Consider the following 14,839-nt stretch of genomic DNA (forward strand, 5'->3'; position numbering starts at 1 on the left):
TTTAAATATAAAACTTATCTTTTTTCAATATAAAGAAAGGGGGAGTACAAGATATTACCTGGATTTACAAATTAGACAAAAACAAAAGGATTATTCGTTAACAGGGGAATAAAGAAAACATAGACATGTAGAGTAACATTATTATAAATTGTCGCTGTCAAATTTGGGAGCATAATTATAGGATCCCGACATGGGGAAAGAGAAAGAAGCTTCTGAATCTTCAAATGGAGGTTGGGAGAATTCATTAAACGCCCCAAAGTTACAGCCTTCGAAGTTCAACGATGAGAAATAATTCATGGGATCATCAATATTACCTTTCATGTCCATGATGTTTTGAACTACGTTTTCAGTTGAAGGATTTGATCCAAAACAGAAATTAATACTTTCTACCTTATTGTTGCTTTCTCTGTTCTGGATATCAGGTGGCTCAGCCACTCCTTTGGTATCATCCAAAGGAATAGCAGGTGTATGGCCTTGGAATAGAGCAATGTGTCCAAAAAGCTTGTCTTTCCTTGAAAATGTTGTGCCACATGAACAAAGCCATTTATCCTTACCACAGTGTTTTTCATGAGTTTTAAGGTCTGCCATGACTGAAAACTTCTTGGTGTTGCATCTGCTGCAAGTGTAGCTCTTGTCACAGTGTGTTCTCTTGTAGTGGTTTTTGACACACAAAATGGTCTTTAGTGGTTGGAATTTCTTGTGATCCTTGTTACGCTTGCAGCCGGCATAGGGGCAGGAATACCTCTTGATAAGCTTTGGTTCAGACCCGGTTTCTTTGTGTGGTTTTGCAAGAGCTGCAGGAGTTTTGTACTTGTCACCATGGCCACGCATGTGCATTCGGAGATTTGCATCCCTCTTGAATCCTTTCCCACATATTGTACAGAAATGTGTATGAGGAGCGAGGATTTCTTCTTTTTCTAATTGCAAAATCTCGTAGGAACCGGGTGGAAGATTTTCTCCCTCATCCGCATCTTCTTCATCTTTTGGCTCATGCTCTTCCATATTGTAGTTTTGTTCCATTTCCAATTTATTTGGTAGATCATTCTGAGTGGACTGATCAAACAGTTTATTTCCACTGTTATTTTGTGGCCTAATACCACTACTTGGTTCTGATCCAAAAGGGAGGTTAATCCCATGAAGCTGGTCAAGCTGGCCAACCAAGGGATTTGTGTTTGTGAGGGTGTGCCTAACAGAGGGGAGAAGACTACCAGCAGTAGAGATCAATTGAACAATGATCGATGTAAGATCGGCTGTGATGAGCTGCTGTTCCTGAGTCACCAGTTCATGAGGTTGTCCAAAAGGTTGGCACTTTTTATTAACAATTACATGCACTAGATCCTGAAGCTGATGAATCTTTTCTTCGAGGAAGGAAAGGTTATTCAACATTGCACTTGGATTCCAATCTTGGAGTTTACTGGTATGTGATGAGTTACTCAGTGGACAATTTTCCTGGTCAGGGATATCAATATCTGCATTAGATTCACCTGGAAGTACAGATTGAGTTGGAGGAGAGGGTTGGATGAATTCTTTGAAAGGTGATTCAATCCTGACCCCATAGAAAGAGGGAGGATCAGAGGACAAATTTGTTTGTAGTCCATTCCCAGGAGAAGTTAAGGAAGAGGTCCTTGTGCAGTTTTTAGCACATAAGCTTCCTTTTGGATCCATTTTAAACGCAGAGAAATCAAAATCCCTGTCAATCAAAGGTATCAGTGTAAAGAACAGGTGATTTACATCAAATATTTTATAAACAATTAACAGTAAAATAAAGCCATATGGTATTAGATGTTTGCTTAAAGATCCAACTAGCCTAGATGCGATCACTAAAAGGATCTGAAGTAATAAGATGAAGTGGGAAAATATACATATGATCCCCATTAGAAGAAATATACCATTCAACATACGTTTCCATGCAAATATACAAATATCACATACCATAAGATAGACAATTGGCATCAGATTCATGAACTCAAAACCACTCTAGAAAATCAATAAACTATTTATGGTAATATGGCCAATTAGAGTGTAAAAGCTAAGCCTTCAATTTAGTCAATACAATTACCCACAACTCTCAAGATCAAGCTAGCTATCTTTCTCTTCAGATCCAAAAATCCATATTCAAAATTTTCCCCTTTTATTTAATATTTATATTTAAGTCATCGTACAATCAGGAAAAAAACAAACAAATAAATAAACAAGCCCTCACCCATCACCCTTCAGTTCTTTTATAAGAAGCTGCATATTCCAATACCCCATTTGTAGATAATCAATCACCAAATCTCTTAAAGGAAGCACTCAAAAATCTCTACATTCACTCACTCTCACATCTTGTTCTTCCAATCATTAACTATCCCTATTTCAAAAATACCAAAATCTGTTGCAACAAAACACCAATTCAGATTTTGACACCACAAAAGAGAGTCAATTCAGAAAAACCCCATCAAAAGATTCGATTTACCAATATAAAAATTCCAACCCCCCCCCCCCCCCCCAAAAAAAAAGGTGCAGAGAAAAGATGCATGCTTTCTGACCAAACCCTGGACATAAAAGTAGCAGCAGAAATCCAAAGAATAAAGAACTTACAGCCACAGATTGAAAGCCCAACGGAACCTGAATGCTCCACTTGAGAGGAAAATTAAAAGAAAAAAGAAAAAAAAATTGCGATGAGGAAGAGAACATGGGAGGGGGAAGTGAAATGCTTATGCGAAGAAGCTTAACTCTGTGTCCTTGCTGTTGAAACACAGCAGAAGCATATTTGGTCAACCCCACTGTTACTACCGTCCATTTGGAGGGTTAATGTTGTGTGGGGCCACTTCTTATCGCCTCGTTTCTGCATCCGTCAATCAGAGCCGTTGGTTGGGTGGTCCTTCATGGATCAGGAGAGGGTCCCACCGCACAATTCTAACTGGGATGAATGAAGTTTGTTCTTTTTTTTAATCCTGTTTATTGATATGAGATTATTTTCGTAAAAAAAGAAATAATAAATCTTCTATGAATAATTATTTTCGTTAAAATTAATTAGGATTGAAGAACCAAGAGACACAAGGCTCTATGTCTTATTGTTGGTTAGTTTGTTTGAATGGACATGCATTGCATATGAATAATTTGACTTTTGACTTTAAAAAATGAAAGCGTGTGTTGTAAATGGTTGAGGCAGGTTCCTGTAGAGGCAACTGAAAGCGGTGAGCTTCCATGAAGGTACGTTGCTCCCTACAAATGTGGCTTTGTTTCTCCTTTTCATGTACAAAGTTGGCCACGTAAATACTAAATACATAGATTGTGTAAGTCAAAATAATGTCTTGAGATTAAATTATGATTTATGTGGATAGATAAAACATAATTGAGAAAAAATATATCACTACACATAATTAGATAGGATTATGCAAGATTAACGACAAGCAAAAAGTCGATAGATATATATATTTCATACTACATAATATGATTAAAAACAAACGAATAAGTTGAAAATTCTCATTCATTGAGACATCGCTACTAAATGAAACTAGTTGATGGTGTCAAATCAATATTTCCTTGGTAACATTCCTCTTAAAAGTATATTAAGGCATTATTAATGACTAAAAACTAGTGTTCCTATAACTAGTCCATTGAAAAGAAAAAAAGAAATTGCTACCACTAATATTTGGCCATTATTCGTTGAATCTGTTGTCTCACCTAATGGGAAGTTTCCACTTTGTGAAAGATATATTTTTGTCTTCTTCAAGCATGTTAGAGTCTGTTCATCTCCATTATTATGTAAACAATGATAAACTGAGGCATACGCGTGTCTTGATTCAAAAAGAAGCCAATGTCCAATCATTTAATCCGAATGGGGGAAGATAGAGATAGGAATCGAAGATTGAGGCTGAGAAGTGCTGGAACTGTTGAGCTGAGGTGAGAAGTGAGAATAAATAATCTTCTATTGAATTTTAACCTTATCATATGAAAATAGTGAGTTTGTTTTTAACAAGTTTTTATAATTTGTAATGACACCTCATTTTATATATCTATCAATAGAAAAATAAATACTTTACAAGACCTTAATGTAATTAAAAATTCTCAAGAACCTGAAGGAAATATAATTGTATCTTTATTTTATTATTTTGTGGCAGTAGAAAGGAAGATAACACAAAAGTGAAGTTATTGTTTTTGTAAATTATTTAAGTTTTACTATTAGTCTATTTTTGTGGATAAAGTTCCACTAACATCAAACATCCGTCAAAGAGATACTTTTTTTTTCTTTTTTTAAAAAAAGTTCATACTTTTACCCATAAATTATAATATATAATAAGTTCATTAATTTTTAAAACTACTTAAAAGTCATACGGAGTACCTAATTTCTAATTGATTATCGGTGTAAAAAAAATACTAGAAATTGAACCTTTTGTTTTGCTAGTATAACAATATTCTAGACTTTTAGTGGTTGAAGGACAAAGTGGAGGCCCAGATCCAGAGCACGGCCATCAATGATTCAAACATATGATATAAGCAATGACGAAATGACAAGATGATGAAAGAATCACTTTAACCAGGCACAAAAAGGACCATTTAAAAAAAATAAAGGAATTTTCACGAGTTAATACAACATCAGCACCAGAGCAAAAAGCTTTGGTAACCCATTAGAGAATTGAGCACTTTCAAGTTTCAATTTCAACTACATTTCCCAGCACTAGTATGCCTCAGCTAGTAATTAGTAACTACACCAATAGAGCCAAAATTCCTTCCAACACAACCCAGTTATTGAAAACTATGTATTTAACTAAGCCATATTCATAGTGTGAGTTGATACAGTGGCACTCATTTCTTCTCTGTTGACTTGATGACAGTAACTCCTTTGGTTGCATCAACAAGTCCCTTCAAAGAATCTCTTCTAGGCCGGGCAACCTTGTTGTTAGGATCAAACAGTAGGACTTCTTCAAATGCCTTCAGAGCAGACTTGTAGTCTTTTTTACTCTCAAAGGCATCACCGAGATTGTTCCAAGCTGTGACATAGCCTGGTTGAAGCTTGACAGCTGTCTCAAATTGAGCAATTCCTTTGTCAACTTTCCCATCGCGGACATAGCTCACACCAAGAGCGTTGTAAACCTATAGATGTGTTGGATGATGTGATCATTACCAAAGTTATTAACAAGTCATATCAGAATCATGAGCAACATACTAACTGACACAATCTTTATTTAACAGAATCTTCATTGTTGATAAAAGTTTATTGAAAACTACAAAATCATGAGTGGAGACTCATTAAATAAAGAGTGAAACCTACATAATTTTGTGATTTCAGTTAATAATAGTGTGTTTTAAAGAGTATATATACTAAAGAATGTTTTACAAGTATTTCTTTATAAGAATAGGTCAATAGTGGTAGAATATTATTGACTAGAACTCAACGGCAGAAAGATGCTATTATTCTCCTATTTTTAAAGTAAATTCAAATTTAATTTACTTTGTTAGCAATCAAACAAGTCATCTAACCTGGGCAAGATCCGGATTATCCCCATCCCATTTCTCAATTGCTTGAAGCAAGAACTTGGTAGCAGCAGGGTAAAATTTCCTGCGCAGCATCACTGCACCAAGTTCAAAAAGCTCAGTTGCACCAGCATCACCACTTCTTACTTGCTCCTGAGATAATGGCAGAAAATGAGTAAGGACAAACTGACAAAGGATCATAAAACAACTAGTTCCAACTGGCTTGTCCAGTTGTGCTTGTGTATAAGCTCTATTATGGTACCAAACCAGAGAAAAAACCTCATACGTCTAACATAAAATTCAGGGTATAATATATTTTGAGGTTAGTACTTAGTACCATATGTCTTGCTCAAGATCTAAAGGACCAAAAGGAAGATGCATAGGCTCTTACCTGCAACTCTTTGGCAGATAGGTCGAGTTCTCTGCGGACAAGAACTTGGCGAATCACAAAGAAAGTCCCACTCCCTAGCAAACCCAATAGCAATATCAAGTATATTAGTTGGATGCTTAAATCAAACAACTCTCCAACCTCATATATCTCATTTATTCTTGCTGAGCTGCTTGCACATGAAACATCAGGAGAAATCACTGATATAGTTTGTCCAAAGAGGAATGCTGAAACCCATTTGGATGATCTTTCCCTGTCATCAATATCTTTGGTTGTAAAGTCACTCACTGAAAATCCAGCAAGGCAAAATTAAAATGGGAAATGTCTCAATTGACTATTGCAATTTTGAAACAAAATTGAAGACATTTGCCCAAATGTTAGAACCAAGTTTAACACAATGCTTAGTATTAACAAGGTGCACAAATTTTTTATTGATTTTACTCTCAGCAATTTTAATATTAACAATAATCAGTATAATTAATTTTAATGGAATTGGAAATATCACAATTCTTATTGCCACCTAGAGCTGTCAAATTGAGTCAAATCCATTTCAATTGTTTGGCCCATTGTAGTTTGTACCTTTCTTAAAGACAGGTTCAATCCATAAATTATTACCCACCTCCCTAAACCCACAGGTCGTTCAAGTTGGTTGGCTATCTTATCCAACAAAAGAATGTTAAAATAATTTTTATGGTGGTTAAACTAGGCCAATTATGCAGGTGAACTTCATGGCCTGTTCAACCAAGTAGTCTAGATTTAGATTTACTTTTATGACTTATTCAAGTATTGTTCTTAATTGAAATCCTAATTCTTGTTTATACTGAATACCCTAGAGAAGAAGAATTATACTTTTATGGTCTTTTAATAGTTACTGATTGTTTTGATTATTTATCTAGGTGGACCTATTTAAATGGGGTGAGTTAGACAGTTTGTTGAACTGCAAATTGAATTGGAATTACTTGTCCTCTTTTCTGTCTATCCAAATAAAACATGACATGCAATGAAAAATAATATTTTACTTCCAAGCTGTTAATTTTTTTGTTTTTGTTTTTGGAGAAGAGATATTTTTTAAATTGGTGGGATAGGAAAGAGAACAAGAAATGGGGACAGGTGATATGGTTCCCTGCAAATTAAGATGGCCACCCATCCCCAAACCCATGATGTATCATGGATGGTTGACTCATTGAGCAGCTTGAATGTCAGCTATAAGAAAAAAGAATTCAAACATCCATTATCAAAAGATAAATTAAGAAAAGAAAAGGATAGGGGGTATCAAATTACACAAAAAGGGTCAGTAAAATACTTCAAATAAGTTAAATAACATAGATTAAACCAAGTCAATTAGTAGAACATGGTCAGACACAGATGGGGATCCTCTCAACTAGAAAACAGGTACGTCCATTTCACTACATTATATACAGTTAAATCAACCTACAAACTTTTGTCAATCTAAATGCAGAGCTGACACGATATAATTTATCCTGTGGTTCATCCCAAGTCCCAACAAGGTTCATGATCATTTCCTTTATGTTTTTTTTTTCTTTTATCTTGGCATAATATTGGAATATTTGTTGATCATTATATAATACAATGCTTCAGAGATTTATCAAAATTTGAGCATGATAACATCAGAATCATCAGATGGCCAATTTTTACAGAAACAACAGCCTGCACGGAAACTTGATATCAGCAAAACCATATACTAGTACTTTGTATCATGACAAAACTTGCCATTTTTTCTATAAAATACATGACACCATCTCACTCATGTTATGGAAAAACATGTTAAGAATAAGAAAATTAATAACAGAGAACAGGGAATTACTCATAGATTGCTTGTTGAAAAGGAATACCGTTGGCATTTTCCTCTGAAACTTCTGTCTTCGTCCACGATGGAAGGAAAAGTTAGTATCCAGAACTTAGGTGTGAAAAATTACTGATAAATAAAATGCTAAATTTTGCTGTAAAACACGTGAAAGCTAAACAACCTGCAGCAAACTCCTGCTATTCATTGCATCAAGGTTGTCTCCATGTCGAATGGATCCTGTTTGCTGACTTCCCGAAGCTTTTATCTTTCTGTAAATAGTTTCAAGTTAACAATCACCCATGCCATCATACCATACTAAAGAAATAAGAGACTCTAAGAGGGTAACAAAACTGAATGTCTTGAATACGAGAATATATATCACACTACAAGTCTGGGAATTCATTTCCCTCCACACTCCTACATAAAACACTCAATTAAAACAAGAGAAATGCTAGCAACACACACTCTAATACACTATTTCTAACATACTCTCTAATATTAACTGAAATTAGTTACAAATCACAAAATTATATCAGTTTCAAGATCCTTATTAGTAGTCAATGAAACTTGGAGAAAAAAACTTAGTAGTCGCCAATTACACAGTTACCCAATTCAGTACTCCCTCAAACAACATTAGCCACTAACACTAACAGTTTTAAATGAAGCATTGAAGAAAGAGCAGAATGAAGCACCCCATTAACCCACGATACTCAAGCTCAAATCGTTTTCAACCAAGAGACAAAAAAAAGGTGGAAAATTAAAGAAAGAGATAGGAAATGAGATTACTTTACAGAGCATGAGTAACTAGGAGGAGCTGAGAATTGGGAAGGCCGCGAAGTAGTGAGTTTGGAAGGGAATTGGTTGCAGGTAAGGGTGAAGGGAAAAGATTCATTGATGGGTCTGGTGGGGAATTTGGATGGGAAGAGAGTGGAAAGAGAAGGAGTAGAAGAGGAGGGGAGAACGAGGAAGTGAGTGAAAACGGAACCACCCATCTTCGTTTCTGCTTTTGCTTCTGTTCCGGTTTGGGTTATCCTGCTCCAGCAAGTAATGCCACCTCGGACGGGAACATCATTGTTACACTACCTTCTTCATTTATCCTTTTTAGTTATAATAATTCTTCAATAAATCCTCATACAAATTGTTCTATTACTTATAGAAAAAGTATTAAAGAAAAAATAAATATATTTGAAGTTAATTGTTCTATTATTTTATATAAAAAATTTATTATATTGATTTTTTTTGTCATTCTACATTATCACAGATATAATCAATTTTATTAATAATTATTTTTTATTAAATAATCTTACAAATCATCTTTAATAAAAAAAAATTATTCTTTAATCATGATTTTTTATTTATAAAACTCAAATCGAGATTTTACTTAAAAAGAAAAATCAAATAAAATTCCATTATATTGGTTGAGATTAAGTTTGATGTTACTAGAGTTAATTTCTTTTAATGAAGTTTAAATATTTGAGTACCATGTTAATGATAAATATATAAATAATAAAATTGGTTAAACCCTTCCTGCTTTTCGATGGGCTGGAATTGCTCTCCCGAACCCAATTCAATCTATAGCCGATATATGGCAGTAATTGTTAAAGGATGTTACTATTTGTAATTCCTTGTATTACTTCTTCACCTCCCTTCTATATTTTCTTAACAAATTTAACATAAATAGCCTTAATCTTACTAATTAAGGCCTTTGTTAAATGATAATTTTTTTCTGTAACCACTTAATTAAGGCCTTTGCATATCCAGTGAGATCTTGATGTATCTCAATAAACTTCTAAGACTTGATTATACTTAAAGATTATTGCTTTTTTCCAAATATAAATTGCCAATTCAGCTACATTTATTGATGCATTACTCAATATAATAAGCTCCATTCCTCCCCTTTTTTTGGGTCTTAAATAGCCTTACTAACATTTATGTATAAGATACATTTTTTTTAAAAGACAAAAATTGCATTATTTTATTTATAATATAAAATAAGAGCTTAACGATTATATTATAATTACCATGTTAAAAATTAGCATGAAATATTATTCTAAAGTAGTTAACAGTTATAAATTTTTATTAATTGTATTATAAATTATTCATATTTATTGTGTAATGTATGCTTAGAATTTAAAAATAAATTTAATTAGACTGTTTAATATTATATAGTTTTTTTTGCTTTAAATGTTATTTTTAAGTCAAAATTTATTAAATACTTGTTTTTGATTTTAATATATGAAATAAAGAACAAATGAGAAGTAAAAGTAATTTTTTTCTCAAAACTAACTATTTTAAAACCTCATTTTTTTAAAAAGTTTTTCATTTAAATAAACTATTTATTTATTTATTTATGACAATAATTCTTACATTTTTTTATACATACAATACAATAAATTCGTATACTCTCGAATGTATGATAATTAAAATCTTATATTATTAGTTTCTTAATTTCTTTTTTAATACAGATAATTAAACTCTTATAATTTATACTCTCATATTTCTCTTTTTCTTTTCTTTTTTTCGATACAAATTTCTCTTTTTCTTCTATAAGAACAAATTTAGTGAAGGAAATAATAGTATTAGTGAGAGAGTAACAGGATCCAAATCAAAATGTTAGAGATGACCCATTATGGACTATGGTCCAGAACAGTGAATAGACGTTAGTTACATTGAGCGCTATGATGGTTGGAGTTGGAACCTCCGTCTTCTTTCGATGAATTCGAGGAAATCCTTTTATACTTAATTAACACTTAACAAACACACAATCTCATTTTGTTTCTCTTCAATCCAAACGCATTCACATTCACATTCAATCAATGATGGCTCAGCTTCTCCACACTCCCTTCATCCCTTCCTCCTCCTCCGCGCTCCGCCGCGCCGCCACCATTCCCCACCGCAAAACGACCTCTCGCCTCGTCGTTCGGGCCAAGATCCGGGAGATTTTCATGCCGGCACTGAGCTCCACCATGACCGAGGGCAAAATCGTCTCCTGGACCAAATCCGAAGGCGACAAGCTCTCCAAGGGCGACAGCGTCGTCGTCGTCGAGTCCGACAAGGCCGACATGGACGTCGAGACCTTCTACGACGGCTACCTCGCCGCCATCGTCGTCGAGGAAGGCGGCGTCGCCGCCGTCGGATCCCCCATCGCATTCCTTGCCGAGACCGAGGACGAGATTCCTCAAGCCAAGTCCAAAGCCTCTTCTTCTTCCTCTTCCTCTTCCGCACCTGCACCAGCACCAGCACCAGCACCAGCACCAGCACAAGCACCGCCAGTGGAATCTCAACCGGAAAAGGTTGCGGCGCCAGTCGCAGCTGCGGTTTCAGCTCCGGTCATTGCGTCCAGTCATCCTGCTTCGGAGGGAGGGAAGAGGACTGTTGCTTCACCTTATGCGAAGAAGCTTGCCAAGGAGTTGAAGGTAGTTTTATAGTTAGTTAGGTCTCTCCATGAACATTTATAAAGTTAAATGAACCAAACCTTTTTTATTAAGTTAAAATTAACGTATGCACCTTAGCATTTAAACAGGAGAACTTTTTTAAAAGTTGGAGAGGAGAAGTTGGTTTTAACTTGTACGACAAGTTTAATTTATTTTGCCTTCTTATTTTCTTCTCCCGTAAGTGTTTACGAAGAAAATTATCCAAACAAGATCTTAGTTACAATTTTTCTCATTGTATCACACGGACATTTTATACTTTTTCTGATTCTTTTCAATTCTCTCTGCTTGTTTGGGCTCTTCACTTGTTTCCCAACAGGTGGAGTTGGGGAGGATTGTGGGGACTGGACCGATGGGGAGGATTGTGGCTAAAGATGTTGAGGCATTTGCGGCGGCAGGTAATGTTGCAGCGGCAGCACCGGCACCGGGGAAGAGTGCAGCACCTGCCGGGATGGAGTTGGGATCCGTGGTGCCTTTCACCACAATGCAGAGTGCTGTGAGTAGGAACATGCTGGAGAGTTTGGCGGTTCCCACTTTCAGAGTTGGTTACACCATCACCACGGATGCACTCGATGCCTTGTACAAGAAGGTGAGCTTTGAATGTGCAATGCATTGACTCCTTTGAGGGTGTTTGTTTTTAGTTGCCGTACTAGTTGACTAAATCACATGGATAATGTTGGTTTTCTTTTCAATGCTTGTTTTTTTTTTCCTGTGTTGTTGTTTGATGTTGCAATCACATTGGTACCTTTAGAGATTAACACTCACCTGAAAATATTGGTGAAGTGAAAAAGGAATTCACAAACTTTGTAGTTTGTATGTAGTACTATATGTGAATATCCTATCACAAAGACAATATCATGTCATATGATTGTGATTGTTGTTAGATGAATATCACATTGGTTCTTTTGAGATTTCAGTAAACTTTGTGTCTAATATCACATGTTATTTGAACATGCTGCTGGCAGTTTATGATAATTTGATATCTTCAGTTTTTCAAACGATTTCTATGAGTACCTTGGACTTCCGGATTCATACCCAAACTGTTAATATATGTCTATTGATTGATTCTATTTTATAAAATTTCAGATCAAGTCAAAGGGAGTCACAATGACAGCATTGCTTGCTAAGGCTACTGCACTTGCGCTGGTTAAACACCCTGTTATGAACTCTAGTTGTAGAGATGGTAATAGCTTTACATATAATAGCAGCATCAATATTGCTGTTGCTGTGGCTATAGATGGCGGATTGATTACACCAGTGCTTCAGGGTGCTGATAAGGTTTACCAATACTCTAATTTAAGCAGCTTCTAATCTCCCCACCTCCTGCTTTTCTAATATAAGATGGTTCTTTATTGTAAAATGGTATATTTATTTGATGTATATTGTAGATTGATGTCTATTCATTGTCAAGAAAGTGGAAGGAGTTGGTTGACAAGGCCAGAGCGAAGCAGCTTCAACCTCATGAATACAACACTGGTATAGTAATTACATACTTGTATTTTATTGGGTTTCTGTTGTATATTAATGAATGAATTTTCCAATTTAAAATTGAATCCTTAAAAATTGTAGGTAGGCACTAGGGATATTGATAGTTGATTTGATATTAATTATCTTAACAGGGTATCGTTGTCCAAAAGAAAAGAATAGCTCAGCGCTTTAAAAAATGAATGAAAGTAGTGGAGTTCAAGTTCAAGGACCCTATTGAAACAAAAAAAAATAAAAATTTAGGGACCTATTTAAAAATGACACAGTTTCAGGACCTTATTAAAAAAATATGAATCTCTGCAGGCCAGTATCCTCACCCCTGCAGGTTCTAAACTAGTCAGAGAACCTAAGAATACTGAGTTTAGAACCTTTAGAAGTGAGAATACTAGCTTGCAAAGGTGAGAATACTGGCTTGCAAAGGTTGGTAATTTTTTAATTATATCCCTGAATTATTTTTCATTTTTAACTAGATCCCTGAAGTATTCTTTATTCTTCAATTGGATCCCTGAACTTGTATTTATTTTTTAATTAGGTTCAAATGCAAGTTCAAGGACTCAATCAAAACAAAAAAGAAATAGGACCCAATAAAACAATTGGTAAAAGTCCAGGGACCCGCAGAGTTATTAAACCATCTTAAAATCTTAGGTCTGACTTTACTTGAGTACAAGAAACATATTTATAAACTTTGGGAGTTCCCGCGCCCCCCCCTCCTAATCAGACATTATAGTATTATACAACTGTAATTGATGTTCTACATTCTATCAGTTCTTTTGGCATTTGAAATTTCAAATTCAGTTTAATTAAAATTGGATTTCTAACTGCTCCTTTTACCACTACATAGAATTATTGCCCACTAACTGCTCCTTTTACCACTATATAGAATTATTGCCCACTCTTTCTCTTATTATTCTGTGACATTGTTTGCAATTTAATGGAACCACTGGAACTCATGGTGCTGTTGTTGCCTTGGTCCATCTTGTGTGGACTATAAGTGTTGACTAGTTCAGTTCTCCCTGATATATTTGCTTGTATTGTTCCTGTCATGTGGATCTCTTGAAGAAGCAGGATACAGATATATGATATTTACCCAGAGAAAATATCTCCTTGTTATGGTTGAATCCAATTGGGCCAAGTTAAGGAGTCTGATTCTGATATTTTCCAGGCCCCACTGATTGCTTTTTATTTTTTATAGGTACTTTCACTCTGTCCAATCTGGGAATGTTTGGTGTTGATCGCTTTGATGCTATTCTGCCACCTGGAACTGTGAGTGTTTTACTCGTGCTCAAATATGGCAAGAGATTGACTAGTTGTTCCAATTAGAAGTTTAGAACAGTGATGGGAAACACGAATATGATCCTTCTCTGGATATATTTCTGTAGGGAGCAATAATGGCTGTTGGAGCATCGGAGCCCACTGTTGTGGCTACAAAGGATGGTCGCATTGGAATGAAGAACCAAATGCAGGTATGAGAGTCCAGACATTTGTGTATCTAGGAGTATGACTTATTTATTGTTAGAAAAATGTAAATCCAGTTCCAGACTTCTGTTTACCATAACTGAAGAAATGCAAATTTGCAGGTCAATGTTACCGCTGATCATCGAGTAATCTATGGTGCTGATTTGGCTTCATTCTTGCAAACCCTGACCCAGATTATTGAGGACCCCAAAGATCTTACTTTCTAGTCTCATTTTCCTAACAGTGAAAATGCGTTCCTTTTCTGGGTATGATTCCTCTCATCATGGTTGTGGGATTATTAATTGTTGACAAGAAGAAATCGAGGACTCAATTGATATTCACTCGGGATTTTGCGAAGAACGGAAGAGTTTTGAATAGGAAAAGCTGAGCTATAGTTTCTTAAAATGATATTTTTAGTCGAATATGTCATTTACATTTTTCTTTAATGCTGCCTGATTTTTTTTATTTTGTTTTTTGGGATGTTCATTATTGTCTAATAATGTCCATTATTTATGTAAGCTTATTTTTGGATTCTAAATCTTGAAAAGTGAAACTCAATGAACGTTGATTCTGTTATGGAACCAGGAAAGGTTAGTGATAAAGAAAATTGGTGCTCCAATATGATTGTCAAAACATATTAATTCGATGGCAAAGACTAATAAAAGAGTAAATACGCATTCAATCTGGTTGCACTTAATCGAGGGAAACTTGGTATTGTTTCAGTACTGAACATTTTTCAATGGAAAAACCTCTGTAGTCTGAGTTACTTGTCCAGAAATGTCGAAGGTTAGTAGAAAAATGTGAAAGAGTAAA

At 35.1% G+C, this 14,839-nt stretch overlaps 3 protein-coding genes across 5 annotated transcripts; 1 reads left to right on the forward strand and 2 right to left on the reverse strand.

The window, feature by feature from the left end:
- Positions 1 to 2,766, reverse strand: STOP1 (C2-H2 zinc finger protein). Its single transcript, NM_001250770.2, has 2 exons — positions 2,581 to 2,766; positions 1 to 1,690 (listed from the first exon to the last, which is right to left on the reverse strand). Exon 2 carries the CDS (start codon positions 1,663 to 1,665, stop codon positions 142 to 144), a length of 1,524 nt encoding a protein of 507 aa, NP_001237699.2. The 5' UTR covers positions 1,666 to 1,690; positions 2,581 to 2,766; the 3' UTR covers positions 1 to 141.
- Positions 2,767 to 4,517: 1,751 nt separating this feature from the next.
- On the reverse strand, positions 4,518 to 8,753 carry LOC100785939 (tetratricopeptide repeat domain-containing protein PYG7, chloroplastic). Of its 3 annotated transcripts, none has more exons than XM_014763323.3 (6): positions 8,442 to 8,753; positions 7,837 to 7,924; positions 7,674 to 7,725; positions 5,852 to 6,135; positions 5,467 to 5,613; positions 4,518 to 5,079 (listed from the first exon to the last, which is right to left on the reverse strand). In XM_014763323.3, the coding sequence occupies exons 1-6, from the start codon at positions 8,645 to 8,647 to the stop codon at positions 4,792 to 4,794; spliced, it is 1,065 nt and encodes a 354-aa protein (XP_014618809.1). In that variant the 5' UTR covers positions 8,648 to 8,753; the 3' UTR covers positions 4,518 to 4,791. The 3 variants fall into 3 exon arrangements, with proteins under 3 accessions (XP_014618809.1, XP_014618810.1, XP_006589453.1); XM_014763324.3 differs by having other exon boundaries at positions 5,852 to 6,101; positions 7,674 to 7,729; positions 8,442 to 8,735; XM_006589390.4 differs by having other exon boundaries at positions 7,674 to 7,729; positions 8,442 to 8,495.
- Positions 8,754 to 10,178: 1,425 nt separating this feature from the next.
- Positions 10,179 to 14,602, forward strand: LOC100786455 (dihydrolipoyllysine-residue acetyltransferase component 5 of pyruvate dehydrogenase complex, chloroplastic). The gene is made up of 7 exons (XM_003536333.5): positions 10,179 to 11,071; positions 11,406 to 11,675; positions 12,173 to 12,364; positions 12,475 to 12,562; positions 13,764 to 13,834; positions 13,951 to 14,034; positions 14,149 to 14,602. Exons 1-7 carry the CDS (start codon positions 10,472 to 10,474, stop codon positions 14,251 to 14,253), a joined length of 1,410 nt encoding a protein of 469 aa, XP_003536381.1. The 5' UTR covers positions 10,179 to 10,471; the 3' UTR covers positions 14,254 to 14,602.
- Positions 14,603 to 14,839: the final 237 nt, after the last annotated feature.

The sequence above is a fragment of the Glycine max genome, chromosome 10 (assembly GCF_000004515.6).
Source record: "Glycine max cultivar Williams 82 chromosome 10, Glycine_max_v4.0, whole genome shotgun sequence".
In the NCBI taxonomy this organism is placed as follows: Eukaryota; Viridiplantae; Streptophyta; class Magnoliopsida; order Fabales; family Fabaceae; genus Glycine; species Glycine max.